The 15,433-nt window shown below is 47.7% G+C and overlaps 6 protein-coding genes across 6 annotated transcripts; 2 read left to right on the top strand and 4 right to left on the bottom strand.

Annotated features, from left to right (window-relative positions):
* Positions 1-380: 380 nt before the first annotated feature.
* AtWU_01907 (malate dehydrogenase) lies at positions 381-1,858 on the top strand (the record flags this gene model as incomplete). The annotated part of the gene is made up of 8 exons (XM_035497021.1): positions 381-393; positions 474-505; positions 608-718; positions 794-881; positions 943-1,320; positions 1,376-1,460; positions 1,514-1,658; positions 1,718-1,858. 8 exons carry the CDS (start codon positions 381-383, stop codon positions 1,856-1,858), a joined length of 993 nt encoding a protein of 330 aa, XP_035352914.1.
* Positions 1,859-2,310: 452 nt separating this feature from the next.
* On the bottom strand, positions 2,311-3,213 carry AtWU_01906 (trafficking protein particle complex subunit; the record flags this gene model as incomplete). Its single annotated transcript, XM_035497020.1, has 4 exons — positions 2,311-2,442; positions 2,523-2,612; positions 2,695-2,812; positions 2,984-3,213. The coding sequence occupies 4 exons, from the start codon at positions 3,211-3,213 to the stop codon at positions 2,311-2,313; spliced, it is 570 nt and encodes a 189-aa protein (XP_035352913.1).
* A 576-nt stretch (positions 3,214-3,789) lies between these two features.
* Positions 3,790-5,801, bottom strand: AtWU_01905 (Siz/PIAS RING finger protein; the record flags this gene model as incomplete). Its single annotated transcript, XM_035497019.1, has 7 exons — positions 3,790-4,300; positions 4,360-4,585; positions 4,635-4,740; positions 4,837-5,153; positions 5,214-5,285; positions 5,344-5,559; positions 5,654-5,801. The coding sequence occupies 7 exons, from the start codon at positions 5,799-5,801 to the stop codon at positions 3,790-3,792; spliced, it is 1,596 nt and encodes a 531-aa protein (XP_035352912.1).
* A 564-nt stretch (positions 5,802-6,365) lies between these two features.
* AtWU_01904 (GPI ethanolamine phosphate transferase 2) lies at positions 6,366-10,530 on the top strand (the record flags this gene model as incomplete). The annotated part of the gene is made up of 11 exons (XM_035497018.1): positions 6,366-6,546; positions 6,605-6,652; positions 7,663-7,753; positions 7,810-7,854; positions 7,911-8,199; positions 8,262-8,389; positions 8,443-8,813; positions 8,880-9,385; positions 9,508-9,533; positions 9,637-9,884; positions 9,944-10,530. 11 exons carry the CDS (start codon positions 6,366-6,368, stop codon positions 10,528-10,530), a joined length of 2,520 nt encoding a protein of 839 aa, XP_035352911.1.
* A 134-nt stretch (positions 10,531-10,664) lies between these two features.
* On the bottom strand, positions 10,665-11,151 carry AtWU_01903 (uncharacterized protein; the record flags this gene model as incomplete). Its single annotated transcript, XM_035497017.1, has 2 exons — positions 10,665-11,046; positions 11,135-11,151. 2 exons carry the CDS (start codon positions 11,149-11,151, stop codon positions 10,665-10,667), a joined length of 399 nt encoding a protein of 132 aa, XP_035352910.1.
* A 1,124-nt stretch (positions 11,152-12,275) lies between these two features.
* On the bottom strand, positions 12,276-15,076 carry AtWU_01902 (putative meiosis protein MEI2; the record flags this gene model as incomplete). The annotated part of the gene is made up of 14 exons (XM_035497016.1): positions 12,276-12,496; positions 12,551-12,656; positions 12,717-12,796; positions 12,851-12,894; positions 12,948-12,976; positions 13,025-13,042; positions 13,091-13,121; positions 13,181-13,199; positions 13,265-13,331; positions 13,399-13,434; positions 13,493-13,858; positions 13,914-14,348; positions 14,447-14,834; positions 14,886-15,076. The coding sequence occupies 14 exons, from the start codon at positions 15,074-15,076 to the stop codon at positions 12,276-12,278; spliced, it is 2,031 nt and encodes a 676-aa protein (XP_035352909.1).
* Between the last annotated feature and the right edge of the window lie 357 nt (positions 15,077-15,433).

The raw sequence follows: 15,433 nt of genomic DNA, 5'->3' as shown, positions 1-15,433 counted from the left end.
TGAGCCAGTGATCCCCCGATCCTTCCTAATCCCTGTGCTGCCACTTGCCCCGACCTGTTCACCGTGACCGTACCACCACCACCACCAGCAGCTGCAGCAACACCACCCCGCCCCCTCCTCAAACTAAACCCCTCCCTTTCCAATTCCACCCCCTCTTCCCCTCCCTCCCCCTGTTCATTCGTTTATTTTTTCTTTTTTTTTATCATCTGGGTGTTCCCCCCTCCTCCCTACTAGTTCCTTCCCAAACTTCTTCTCCTCTTTCACTCTTGAACATCTCTCTCTCCCTTCTGTTTGATACCCACACTAATCTTGCGTGCTCCTCTTCACCTTTGTGTATAGATTTGTCACAGTTACCACAAGAGAAGTTCTCAAAAATCACAATGGTTAAAGCGGGTGAGTGGTTTTCACGGCACCTGCATTTTGACCCCGCTTTTCAAAACGAGAACGACCCCGGACTAAATCCATTTCGACAGCTGTTCTTGGAGCATCTGGTGGCATTGGCCAGGTACGTGCCCCTCATTCGCCCTTACCAGAACTGCAGCCCGCGATGCAGGCCTGTTACCTTCTTTAACTTTTACTGACTGCCCATGTGCTTCTGATTGATTAGCCTCTGTCTCTCCTGCTTAAGACAAGCCCCCTGGTTGACGACCTCGCGCTCTACGATGTTGTGAACACCCCCGGTGTCGCTGCCGACCTTTCTCACATCTCCTCTGTTGCTGTATGTGTGGCCGTGTCACAACCCGCTCCCTATCTCCACAAATCAATCTGGCTTTATTTCTGACATTGTCGATAGAAAATTTCCGGATTCCTGCCTAAGGATGATGGATTGAAGCACGCCTTGACCGGTGCTGACATTGTTGTCATCCCTGCTGGAATTCCCCGTGAGTGAAACCACCTCTCATGTTCCGAGGTGCTTCTGACTGACAAAGTTGCTGTAAATAGGCAAGCCTGGAATGACTCGTGATGATCTGTTCAAGATCAACGCCGGTATTGTGCGCGACCTGGTCAAGGGCATCGCCGAGTACTGCCCCAAGGCGTTTGTTTTGATCATCTCCAACCCTGTCAATTCTACTGTTCCCATCGCCGCAGAGGTCCTCAAGGCCGCTGGCGTCTTTGACCCTAAGCGTCTCTTTGGTGTTACCACTCTGGATGTTGTCCGCGCGGAGACCTTTGTCCAGGAATACTCAGGCCACAAGGACCCATCTGCTGTGCGCATCCCAGTTGTCGGTGGCCACTCGGGAGAGACTATTGTTCCCCTCTTCAGCAAGGCAGCCCCCTCTTTCCAGATCCCCGCAGACAAGTACGATGCGCTCGTCAACCGTAAGTGAACTGCGCAGACTCTTAGCGATTGAAATGTTTACTGAACTATATGCAGGCGTTCAGTTCGGTGGAGATGAGGTTGTCAAGGCCAAGGATGGTGCCGGCTCCGCGACCCTGTCTATGGCCTACGCTGGCTTCAGGTTTGAGTCCCTCATTTACAAACTTTTGGTGTCAGAGCTAACCTCATATTAAGATTCGCTCAGAGCGTTATCAAGGCTTCTCAAGGCCAATCGGGTATCGTCGAGCCTACATTTGTCTATCTGCCTGGTGTCACTGGCGGTGAAGAGATTTCCAAGGCCACCGGCCTGGAGTTCTTCTCTACCCTTGTAGAACTTGGCGTAAGTCATTCATTACGTCATATTTGAATATCGGACATCACTCTGACTAGAAAAAACAGACCAACGGAGCTGAGAAGGCCATCAATGTTCTTGAGGGCGTGACCGAGCAGGAAAAGAAGCTCATCAAGACTTGCACCGAGGGCTTGAAGGGCAACATCGAAAAGGGTATCGAATTCGTCAAGAACCCTCCACCAAAGTAAACGCGCCCACCCCAGTCCCTGAGTCACAGGATTCCCAATCATCAATAGGTGATATGCCAATATCGCACCTCTTTACCACCGGGGAGATATCTTTCGGTGGTTGCATCACAAGTTCACGGACATGGAAGGAGCCCTGCTAATCATTGTTATCCTGGGGAGATAGGCTTTGAATATGTGACTCTGCAGACGAATGGGCGATGGTCGATGGATTGCTCTGACTCAGGATTTATGACTTCGAGATACGAGTGACCTGTTTAAATGATAAAACCTTGTATTCTTCATGCCCGCACTTGAATGTAGGATTACCCAGCAATCCGTCGGGGAGAACTGTAGCTCCAGCAGATATCCCTGGAGTGCTGCATGTGATTGTCATCCAAGCCCTCCTATGATGAACGCATATCGTACAATTGGCGGTCTGAATGAGGTTCAAAGTCGCCAATGTCCGAACGTCTTCAGGGCTTGGGATTGACGGTTTTGATTTGGAAGGTTGCGCCTGGAAGCTCTGTAGATTCCGCTTGAACAGTGGTTGTAATACCGAGGTTTGATAAAGCACCGCGAATAACGCCGCATGGAAACCATAAATACTATATATAATACACCGCAAGTCGTTAGATCATGTACGGCTGACCCTTCGGGAAAAATGTATATTTTGGGACAAACGTACCGCTTGAGCCATAGAAACCGCCTCGCTTCGCACAGATGTACTCATTCTTGCAAATGGTCGAAATGAGTTGTCAGTCAAGACATACACGCCCTGACAGTGCACATATTAGCCTCCCCAAAAAACCAACCAGGGCACTTCAAAGGGATTTGAGAGCGCATTTGGTTCTGCCTACCCGGTGATTCGTTTTCAGGTTATCCACCTGCTTCTTAAATAGTATCGTCCACAAGTCCTTGCACAGAAACTTTATGACATCCAGGTTATCTGCGAATCGTGGGCGATCGCGGGAGAATCTGCTCCGGTGGACAACGGATACGCGTTAGCTGCGGGACTTCGATCAATGGCACACCTGCGAATCTGTCGGTGATCCTGTTTCACTGATGCGCACTCTTGCGGCAGATAGTTGCATAACTTGGACGACCGAAAAGACGTCTCAAACTCAAATCGCGGGGTTTCAAGCGTACCGTTCAGCCAACCCTTGTCCAACCCTGTAACCTAGAGATTCGAGGCGAAAGAATGTAGTTTCCCGGATTTCTTCATCATCTGGTAGCTTATCTTCTGAAGCAAGTTCCTTCGCTAAACGCTCCGCCATAGGGACGAGCTCTATCAGGAGGAAATCAAGGCATGAGGCACCCAGGAGCCGCGCGTGTGGATCTGAAGCATTGAGGGATGAAGCCGGTGCATCCAACGACATTGTAAAAGGTGTTACGGTGGCCACGTTTGTGGGGTAGCCTGATTATTGTAAGGTGGTCTGGATGACTCGAATAAAGTGAACTCGGTGAATTTGTGATAGCAGATAACTGTTGTACCCTGTTGTTTTGCGGAGGTTATGCGGCTCGGAGTAGGCCAGCCAAGCATGGTGACCGCCGACATATCGCAAGCTCCGACGGAGCGGCCCCTATCTACTTACGAAGTACCTTCCAGTCATGCCGACATGCCCCCTTACTCTGATGAATAAGCCGGCATAACGAGTGCTTTCCTTCTACAATGAAGCACTAGGATCCAACGCAGCAAAATTATTTACAACGGAGACTTTTAGAAGGACTCCGCTAATTACGTAGGTTCCCCGTAAGTGACGTTGTGAGACCGATAGATATGGCTGTTTTTTTGTTTTGTTTTTGGTGAAACGAAGATTGGATCTAAATGTTCGTTGGCCATCGAAGTTGAAAGAACATTGTTTCCCTATTATGCTTTGTCCAATGCTCCCAATAGATTCGCGTAGTGGATATACCCATGAAACCGAATGCGCCCAACACCATGCAAGTATGCTTCAATAACTGCGTGCATCATAACCACCGGCATGACTAAGAAAATCAGAACTAGGCTGGCTGGGTAGTTGGATGTCTCCGTTAACATAGCCACCGCTGTAAGGGCTGCAAAAATCCTGCTGAGACGAGGGCCGGTTAATCTGATTAAACGCTGGCCGCTTTACAGGTCTGACCGGAGTGTCATCCTCCTCATCACTTCCTGTAAGGTCGATCACCTGGGCAGCATTACGCTTGTTTGTCGACAAATAAACTGCAGATGACGTTGCTGAGGGTTCTCGGGACTGAGTAGGTGTTTGGTGTACGTAAAGAGATGTAGGTGGGAATGACTCTCGCTTGATTGGCGTAACCCCGGGTTCCCTTATTTCAATCAACTCGTCGTCATCATCTGTCGCCGGAGTAAATCCGCCCACTTTGGCAGAGTCTTCCTGGTTGGGGCTAGACCATTGACCATCTGGCTCTATGATAACTTGTTCGACATCTAGAGATGTTGAACGAAGTATATCATCGACGTACCTATGTAATAAAATGTCACTAACTGCACAAAGATTTTGAGTCAAGAGATTCCGACTTACTGGTCAATCTGCAGCGATTCAAAACTCGTCGCTTTAGAACAGACAGGACACGACCAGGTTGGGGCCTGTTCCTGGAGTTGCAAAAACGAAGATGCGTCAAAACATTGATTGTGCGTGCAAATTACAGAACGACAGGGAACCTCTATTCGGAGTGTTGATAAAGGGCACTTGAGCGACATAACACTGGATGTGGCGACAATATCTGAATCCCCAGCTTTATTCCTCACTGTAGAGCATTAGCAATGACCCCGTCAATGATAGTTCCGGGCGCGTACTTTCTCGCAAGACCTGCTCCTTCGAAATTGTCTTCCTCCGTTTCAATTCGGCAACAAGCTCTTCGACCGGATGTCGCTGGACAAGGTTGACCAGAACAAAAAAGCGCTAAACTCTGTTAGCTAAGCTTCTTATGGTAGAGCCCCAAGTTAAAGTCCAGCGAGTATCATGCTGTGAAGGTGTGAACGGGGGTCCTATACTTGCCTTTTGCGTAAGGGCGTATGTCATGACAATATTATTCGGGTAGCCTGGTTTCTTGCGAATATATTGTGTTACATCTGCTGGCCTTGTTGTACCGGGCTTATTTTTCAAGCCCCTTAGGTTGGCTTTCACTTCATCCAGGTTGGCCTTTAGTTCAACTTGGTGAGGAAATGCGATGTCGGATTTGGTATACTGATTAAGACCCGTGTCTGCAGCACAATACACCATCACCCGAATATTGGGGTCCGCCTGTAGCCTAGTCGCCACGGTTGGTGTAAGAATAACTTTGAGTTCCACGCTGTCCCTAGTTTGTTCGCGTACTGAAAGAATTATTAGAAGTGATCCGTCACTGAAATAGGAATAGACTGCCAGTGTCCCACCTTTGCATTCTGAGGCAGAAGTCAACGGCTCTATGACGGTATAGAATGGGCTGTCTTTGAAAGTTAAACGACCTGTATGAGAGTGAGAAACCATCCCTGCCGCAAAGCAAACGAACATATAAGTGGGTACCAGATGTGTGTCCATGCGAAGGCATTGGTATGCTCAAAGGTGATGGTCTATGCTGCGTGAGCAAAGGTTGATTGACGGTATGTGGTTGATAGTGTTGGCTGGAGACTGCTTGCGTGGTTGGAGACGTAGGCATTGGCCGACGTGCCGTGGCATAGATGAATTTCCTCAAGTCATCGTACTGTTCAACATGGCCTCCTTGGTTGAGTCTCTCAATGTCTATTGTGTTTCAAGAATAGTTAACAACTTCGCAAATATTATCTTTGGACGAGGCCTAGAAAATATAAGCCTTATAAAACAAGGTATAACTAACAGTCAATGATCCGTAGCTGCAATGAAGCTTTCACTCCTGAGACAGCAAGCCCTTCGTTCCTGAGAATATCCTTGAGCTGCGCGTTGGTCAATGTCTTGACTAGGGCAACAAGGCTTTGTGTATCTGGTAATTGACCAGTAGAGGCCATGGCTAGGGTTTAAAAAGAAGGCTAGCCAGTGACTATATGAGCATGCAGGCGTTATCTCAGGAAGAAAGATGGCTCAAGACAGTTGCGCTATGCTCAACAACGCTGTTCAGAGACATCTCAATACTCCAGGAATTTAAACAGACGGAGACGGGGGGGGGCGTGGTTGCTCAAGTCCTTGACGAGATATTTGAGGCCGTCAAAAGATAATAAGAAAAGTCACTGACTGAGCTAGATGCCAATGACAACCTATACGATCGACCAGGCCGGCGGCGATTGCGGAGGTGAGAAGAGCCTCTCAATGTGATGACATAAGATTATCCACCGCGCTTATGTTACGAAGTCCCCTCCCAAAGAAAAAAAAAAGTGGTGGAACAAAAAAAAAAGGCAAACCGGCAAATAGAGGCGGCGAATCTTGCAAAAACTTTGCACTACACACACTTGATCTCTGGATGAAGATTCCAGATTTCACATAGTATCGATCATTAATACCGCTACATTTGCTTTTCACAAATTTTACCTTACCCATAAATCTCGTTGGCCATTCCGGTTCTGTTGACGAGCACCATGGCAAAGAGCGTCCGGGCGAGTGTCACCAAGCGCAATAGAGCTAAACTCCGAGCCACAGTCTTTGGGCCAGCTGTCGATGCAAGGACCGAAAGACTTTCTGCGAAGCTGCAAGAGCTAGCTTCTCAACCTCGGCCGAACGAGGAGAAGTCAAGCATGGAATTGGATGATGCAACCACAAGTATGTGAAAGTTCCCCGAGATATTCCAACTACAGCTGACGTGTTACGTGCAACTTAGACAACAACAGTGACAAAAAAGCTAGCAACGTATTGAATTCCACTGGAGGTAAGCTAGGTGCAATTTGGTTTTTGCGTTTTTGTTATCGTTTCTGCCCATCAGTTTATGCCAGCTGCCCCTGCTAACCTAGCTCTGTCACAGACATGGATATCGATCAAGGAACTGCTAAGGGTGGCCATGCTCACACCAGGAAGTCGGGACGAATTCAGAAACGTCATAAGAAAGCCCGCTCGTCCATCGTTTTCCGTCCTCATCCATCAAAGGTCAAAGGAAATACGAAGAGACGGTGAAACGCGTGGCATGTTTTGCTTCATTTGTGGTGAAATAGTCGGGCCTTTGTTCAATTATGGAGTTTGGCGTTCTGTGGGAGAGATGGCCATATAACTACCACTGTCTTGGTTGTTTTTGCTTCCCTGTGGCATTTTAGGAAAGGAGCAGAAAACCGGACCGAAGTCGAGCGATAGCATCTGTGGATGCTTTCACGCATCTAATCCCCTGTATTTCAGCCGTAGAAAGTTTATATGAACATAGATCTTAGCTTCGTTAAGGCCGATTAGTATATGGCTACCATTCATCTATAAGCGGATGCTCAAGACTTCTGCTCAAGACCTCAAGGAAACATTCTCTGCCATGCACGAGCGTAATACAAAACTTGTTTGCCGAAGCTGCAAAGCATCAGCAGATGCAGTGTTAGAACAAAGGAGCGTGGCTTCAGTAATGCTCGTGAGACACCCACTATGAAGTGCTATCTAGATGCCTGACAATAACCCCACAAGTCCCAATATAGTAGGCGGTATATGGTATCAATATACACGACTGCCCCCTTGGACGACGGCAGTTACTACTAGTAATCATAGCATAAACCGAATGCCGCACCTCACATGAAGTGGTGGCCTCGGATGTCTGGTTTCGAGTTGTTGCAGGCTATTCATAGGAGAATAGACACTCAATGGCCATCCTACCACGAAGTTGGGCGGTAATCATCGCCAATGTATTAACCCCCTTAGCAGTCTTAGTATTTTCCTCTGGATTTTTCCCTTATAAGCCATTGATACCAGGGCTTGCAAAATTCGAAGATGGCGGCAACTACACTGCAACTCCAAAGGCTTTTGACAAGGTCATTTTCATGGTTGTCGATGCTCTAAGGAGGTATGAATGTTTCGAAGTGCTCCCGGCTTTTCGTGCCTCCAGCTGAATTTACTCAGTGACTTTGTCTACTCTAATAATTCCGGGTTTCTATTTACCCAAAGGTCAGCAATAGTAAATCTCAAACAAGGTGCTGTCCGTCTAACCTATGTTCCTATAGCCTGATTCGATCAGGAGCTGCACTGCCATTCACTGCTTATGCTAGTTCTCCAACTGTTACAATGCCTCGTCTCAAGGCAATAACAACTGGCTCAAAACCATCTTTTCTGGATGTAATCCTGAATATTGCCGAGTCCGATACTTCATCGACTCTAGCATATCAAGATACTTGGTTGGCACAGTTGAAGGCAAACGGAGGCCAGCTTGTCATGTATGGTGATGACACTTGGCTCAAACTCTTTCCCGGGATGTTCGAAAGAGCAGACGGTACTACGAGTTTCTTTGTGTCGGTCAGTAGATGCCAACGGTCGGATTGGTGCATCCAATGGGAGAGCTAAGCTAGTTCGCGCAGGACTTCATCGAAGTGGACAATAATGTAACTCGTCACGTCTCTACTGAGCTTTCCCGTGACGACTGGTCAGCATTCATCATGCATTACCTTGGATTAGATCACATTGGGCATAAAGCCGGTCCTCAGAGGTAAGGTACCAGCCAGCCTTTGGCTTCGGGGAGGGCTAACAAGTACTACATAGCCCTTACATGACAACAAAGCAACAGGAGATGGACTCCATTGTCGCCAATATATATACCAGCATGGAGCAGCAACAACATTTGCAGTCCACTCTTTTTGTCTTATGTGGTGACCATGGGATGAACGATGCCGGAAATCATGGCGGTTCATCCGTGGGTGAGACATCGCCCGCATTGCTCTTCATTTCTCCTAAGTTTCAAGCCTTGGATATCCTCAGACAGTCTCCGACAGACTCGCACAGCGACTTCCAGTATTACCGAACCGTTGAGCAAACAGACATAACTCCAACTTTGGCAGGGCTCTTAGGCTTACCGATACCATTGAATAGTCTGGGTGTATTTATCCCAGAACTTCTCGACTTGTGGGAAACGAGTATGTGCACACCTTCCTTGCTAGTGCGCGCAAAATGTCAAGCATACTTATAAATAGCCGGTTCAGGATCGCAAAGAATCGACGTGTTACTCTCAAATTCCCGACAGATCTTGAGAAAGATGAAGGAGACGTTTCCTAGCCACAGTTTTGATATCAACTCGATGAATATCGCCTGCGATACCGGGCCTTTAGCCGGCATTGATCTGGCGCTCTGTGCATGGTTTCGGGTCAATATCTTGCTTCGAAACTCCGGCGGAGCCGACAAAAATGATCTTCATTCCGAGCTTGAGTCTGCCCTGTTTGAGTTCTTGAAACATGCACAGAAGGTAATTAGTAGCGCAGCTAGCGACTACGATCTGAGAAATCTTCTTCTGGGCTTAGCCATCACTTCTTTCGTTGTCCTGCTTCCTCTCCCTACGATTTATACTCTGCTCTGTAGGTCTTGGTGTGCTGGGGCATTCTTTGCACTGTGTCTCCTGAGCTACGGTGGCATGATGTTCGCTAGTAGCTATGTTGAGGAAGAGCAACAATTTTGGAATTGGATGTTTACTGCATGGGTATTTTGCCTACATGTAAGATCATCCATTCTTCCACGTTGCTCCATGCCCTCCCAGGAGAGGAATACAAGATTCTATCGCCTATATGAGTTGTGTTGTTCCAACTTTGGTGCGTTGGCGCTGCTGCTATCACATAGGGTTCTGAGGCGCTGGAACCAAACTGGTCAGAAATATGCTACTGAACCAGACATCGCTCGGACATTTTTCCCTTCCCATCGGCTAATACTCTGGTTTCTCGTTATCTTAACATATGCCAACACTTGTAGGCATCTCTTAGCCCACCGTCTGTCAAAGCTTTGGCAGCTATATTGTGTCGCAATGGCATTGAGCGCATTTTTGTTGAAGCTGTCATATGTGGCTTCAGATTCCCCTGAACTTCTCCCTGAAGCTTTGCTTGTCCTTTGGGAGAGGGGGGTCGATGGAGGGTCTACTGTCCTCTTTACGCGGCTGGTCGTAGTCGGGATTCTGTTTCTCGTTCCATTCTCGATGTGTATCAGAAACACCCCGCAACTGCGTGAGACGAGAGGCAAGTCGAAATCAATCGCGCCTCGGATATCGGCTAACATATTACAGTGGTCCCGAGTACCGTCTTCCATGACGCCCTCACCCTTTTCTTGGTAACTCAATCAAGAGCTACGAACATTCCGATATTTCTAATACTCAGGGCCCATGCAAGTATACTTGCTACGATGAATCTTTCTGCCCTCGAGCTAGCTATCACATCTTTGATCGCGCAGTATATGACCTTCTTCGCATTTGGAGGTTCGAATTCAATAGCCACAGTCGACCTTTCCAATGCATATAATGGCATCGGCACCTACAATGTCGTCTTGGTTGGGATCTTAACATTTATAAGTAATTGGGCAGGACCAATATGGTGGGTATCAGCTGCTCAGGTTCTCCGGCTAAATCAGGCTAGGCATGATAGAGAGAGTCACATGGCTGTTCTCACATTCCACATGGCAGCCACATTAATGTCGGTTATGGCTGCATGCACGATCCTGAGGTCGCATCTTTTCATCTGGACGGTCTTCTCTCCCAAGTACCTCTATGCAATGGCGTGGGCCATCCTCAACCACTTGGCCGTTAACTTGCTTGGCGAGGTCTTGCATCTAATATCATCCAAACTGGCGAACCATTTAGCAGTGGGGTTGTTATAGTATGAAAGCAGACGGAAGGATTCTACTGAGCCGAAGCCGGAAAATAGGAAAACTGCATATATAGGTTATGCTCTTTAGGATGTATATCTACTAGCTACCGTTCGAGGCATGTCAGCGAGACCCGCTATTTGCACCTATAGAAGGCTATCAAATAGATCATCGATGGCATCCTTTTTCCGCTTCTTCTTTCGCATGCTTTTCTTTTTTGAGCCTACTGTGCTTTCCGGAGCCTTTAGAGACACCTCATCATGGGCTCGACGTGAAACCTCCGGAACTTGAGTCTCAGATAGCAGCGTTGGTGTTGAAGAGCCTTCAGGGCGGCAGAGGATGACTCCCATATCCTCTCTTCGTTGCGCATCGATGCCAAAGATGGGGCCAGTAGAAGCCTTTTCTGTTTGTGATGACAATCTCAGCTCCTTATCGATCCCTGTGGCTTTTGCCAAACGGGCAAGGGTGGCAATCAAGACTGTCCCCAGAGTAGAAAACTGTCCATCGGCAACAACTGCGGAGAATGCTCTGGATATTAAATCAGCAAGTATCCTCGGCGATGTCGCATGAAGCGAGGTTATTTAAATTTCGTCTGTTAATCGTTCTCCTAACTTACTGATAGCACTTCGGCATAAGGTATGTCACCAAATGATGTCTATGTTGATCAGCAGGAGACTCATCACTGCCAAATGGCTGCCGACTGTCGAGAGATCTGGCGAACTTCAAGGTAACTCGTTTCAGGATCGCCAACCATTTCCACCACTTAGTCCCTCGATGTTGATTTTTATTTCGATGAAATATCAAATGAAGTATAGAATGCACCGCATAAATTCTATCCACATCAATGTTCATCCTCTGCCGCAACGACGAGAAGAGTTAATAATTAGCCTGGACGTGAGTTGGGCGGTCCTGTGTTGTGTCAAACGGGGTTTTTGTTGCACAAGGAGAGGAAAACGCAACAAGTAAATGTAGCGCTCTGAATTGTGTAATAATAGACTTTGGTCTCGGAGCCTACTTGATTGTGTAGACTTCCCGACCCGTGGGTTAAGAGTGGTGAATTTGAACGACGATGGATATCGAAATATATGAGAGTAGCCGCCGCTAGGGATTAAATTACTTAGTCTTTGAAACCTTGCCGAGAGTCGACAGGTCTAGCTCCTTCGGGGAGAATACCCGAGTACCGACCTCCTAGTCTATGTAGCAGCATTCAAATGTACTCCATTATCCCCGCTTCACCTATAGCGCCCCTGGATTACAGTGACCTCGTGTGAGGCCCAGAACGCAATTTTCACCGCCACATCGGGAAAACGAGAAGGCCATGCAACGAAGATGATTTGATTCTTCTGGATGTATTTGAAATCACAGATTACCAAACATCTGAAGGATCAATGAACAGTAGGAGCAGGGCACCGAAATCTTACAGAGAAAGGGTTCCAACATTTAGACACAATTCGAGACACCGTACCAAGCCAACCAGGGCCATAAGGTTTTCTCCCATGGGTCAAATGCTGGCCGTCGCTCCAATCGAGCGCTGGTATTCGACATAAGTAGAACAAACAAGCTGAAAACATAAACGGGGAAGATCTAACTTGAAAGGGTGGGATAGCGATTGGTAGGAGTTGACTTTTACCAGTACGCTTTCCAGGGTCGCAAGCGTAGGCACGGCTATGTAGGCAATTTTCCTTGGTTATTTCCCTAGATTAGATGAGAGTCCAGCTGGCCAGTAAGCAGCCCTTGAGTATGGTGAGTTGAAGGGCTTAGGGTCCGCTTTCGTGCACTGATTCATGCCACATCTTCATACCAGGATAAGTACAGGGGCCACTCCTGAGACCATTACCGACACCGTAGGGACGTCTTGGTGCGAATGTTCGGACATATACTACTTCGCGCTCGGCTGCAGTGGTTCCACGATCGAATTGAGAACGGCGACGGCGCTGCTCGTCACGGTACTGCTGACCGACGCGCGGAGCAAATAGTCCTAGAGATGCTGATGAGTGTAGTTCTTCCAAGGCACGCAGATATGTGCTCTTACCAACATGTTCCGCATTTTCAATGCTGCGACGCATTTTGGAAGGGTTGTCTGGTCCAGGAAAGCGATCCTCGGTCCCAGCAAGAGGGCCTGTGCCGGTCTGGAAAATCTGCGAGAATAAGCTTCATCTCTAAATTTACGTCGACTGGATGGCAGGGATGATATGGACCTTTGGTCGAAATGATGGATGTTCCAGCATGACGGAACTATTACGGAACTTTTGCACCAAGCAATCTTTTCCTTGTATAGCTGACCTGTGGTTTTAGATAATCCATAGTCTGCTAGGGATAAGCGAGTACGAACTTGCATAAGACACTTCAGCCACCTTGTCACTGTTGAAACAATTCCTGTACATCCGTTAAAAAATGGACATGTGGTATTTCCTTCAGGCTTGGCATACCAGGTTCGTCCCGCTCTTGCATTGATAAACTACATGGAATTAGTGGTTTCGATGAAGAGAACCAGGACGATACTAACATCAATGATATCAATCGGCTAAGGATCTGTCAGTAGTGGCTGCCGGGGTCGGTGAGATAAACTCACATCTTCGAAATTTATAAAGGCGTACCCGACGCTGGCAGAGACAATGTCAGATACTGAAAATGGCGGCGTTCCATATATTGGCAGTCATACTTGCAGTTATTTGCGAAATCTGCAGGGATGGCATGGGGGTTAGTCGGTTCAAATCGACCTGTTTGAGCTGGGATATCAACTCACCTATCCGTAAGTACATAAAGTCATATTTTCCATGGCTTGTCTCATCCACAATAGCTTTGAGCATAGCCTTCTCTTATTAGAATTTCCAAGTCTGCATATTGACAACAGTATCCTTCCAATGGAGTTTTGCTCACCTGGTCGATTTTATTAGGGATGTTGCGGAGCATTATCTGTGAATGAAGGCGCATGTCAGTTAGCAAACTAGGGAGCATGAGCCGGTGATAATACCGTCGTTCGGACATCCAAGCCGAGACGTATTCTCTCTATATCGACTGCATTTTGGCTGCCCATGCGTAAATCAGGATAGCGGCTAAGTTCGCGGCGAGGAGAGGGGAAGATCCTTTCACCAGCCTTAGACATCCAGTCTATGAGACTAGCATGTTCACCTGGGGGCACTGTGGAACGACCGGTAGGGCTTAATTCCATGAAGGAAGCACGGCCCGGTCTAACTGAGGTCCACGATGTGGACTTTGTGAAAGAAGCCTCCTCGGCTGGAGGGAACTCCTCTCTTGAAGATGTTTCGGCCGTAAATGGCAGCTCGCACTTTCTCTCTTCTATATCTGGCCTGAAAAGAGAGATGTCTAGGATGCAATCCTTTAACGACTTTTATTAGCCACTTGGAAGCAGAGAAAATGGGTTGTCTGCGTACATCAACCGACGTCCCATTGAGGGTGGTCAAAACGTTCTCAGCATCACGCGTGTTGAAGTACTCAATATGAAATTCGCCAATATTTTCTTGCTCAGTTGGCAAGGATGTGAAAGACCTTATGTCACCGAATGTCATAGAGAGGGTTTCAAGTGAGCGAGCAATAGTGTGCTGGTTGAGGTTGGGGTTTCTGCCGTCATAATAGACGGTGACAAGCAGCTGACCCTCGTAGTTAGAAGTCTGTGGCAGAAGAGAAGGCTCAACATGCTTGACATATTCTTTAGGGGCAATCGTAGAAATGTGCCATTCAGGCCTCAGGACTTTGACCTTTTCTATTGCCTTGGTCGCTTCCCGACTGTCCGTGAATGCGACATAGACCTTGCCCATGGAATTGAGTTCTGAAAGCACGGGGCCTCTGAGGGAGCTAAATTCACGACGCTGTCCAACATCCAATCAGTAATGTAACTTTCTATTCACCGATCTTGATCAGGGCAGGATATATATGTTTGTTCTTCCTCCTGAAATTGGCCACTTACATTGAAAAATCCAGCCAATGACATATAGGTAAGATTTTTCGGCACATTTTCAATAACCAGGGCTCGGCTATGGCTCTCGCTGCCGAATGTCTGGTAGTCCATGATATTCGGACGGTTCCTCGTATCAGCCTGACTATTGCCTATGACTCCATAATTCAGTGGGTATCTGTCCGAGGCCTGGAGAGGGCCATTCCTAGCTTCGCATGGATCAATGTCCGAGCTTGCTGTTAGATAGCCAACGCCGGAAAAGCCTCGAGACAGTGAAGGTGCCTTGCTCCTAGATAGAACGTTGTCTGCCGCGCTAATTGGTGTGAAGCTTGCTGCTGTTGGTGAAAGTTGAACACGGGTAGAAGTGTTCGTCGACACCAGAAAGGGGTCAGAGGATGAGCTGGTCTTGTCACTGACGGGTCTGAAACCAAGATAGACATCGTACACTTACGTCAGGTATAACTTTCGTTTGCCAATGTCGCCCAATGGATCACCAACATTGGAGTCAGAGCGAAGGCAGGTAGATCGCATATCCTCAGGCGAATATGCTGTAAGCTTGGTGTCAGGGGACCCATTGGCAGAGCCTATGTCATTTGTAGAAACAGGACTGCTCAAGCTGTGGGACGTATCGTTCGGCCTCATGCTGTGAGGATGTTGATAGAATTCAGTTGAATATAGGATATTTCTGTCTTATCGGGGGTGGTCTGTCTTGGAGAGCGAGCCCAGACTCACACAGTCAGATGTGGATAAAAAGCACCTTACAGCAAACAAACCCAGGAAAACGTGATATTGAAGTAGAGGCCTCGGCCGCCTAGAAGTCTGCCCGAAAAAGCAATCGAACAAGAGATAAACCCTCTGTCACGTCGAATATCGGAAGCAGAAGGAGAGTGGGATAAGACCAACAGAACACGTCTCAAGGGGAAGATGTGGAATAGCACGTCCCACAGAGCGAGATAAACCCCAATAGCATACCGCTTCTAGAGCCTGTTTTTACACATA

Source organism: Aspergillus tubingensis (genome assembly GCF_013340325.1).
Source record: "Aspergillus tubingensis WU-2223L DNA, scaffold_3, whole genome shotgun sequence".
NCBI classification, from domain to species: domain Eukaryota; kingdom Fungi; phylum Ascomycota; class Eurotiomycetes; order Eurotiales; family Aspergillaceae; genus Aspergillus; species Aspergillus tubingensis.
The sequence above is the reverse complement of the archived record's forward strand: the minus strand, read 5'-3'. Positions and strand labels throughout refer to the sequence as shown.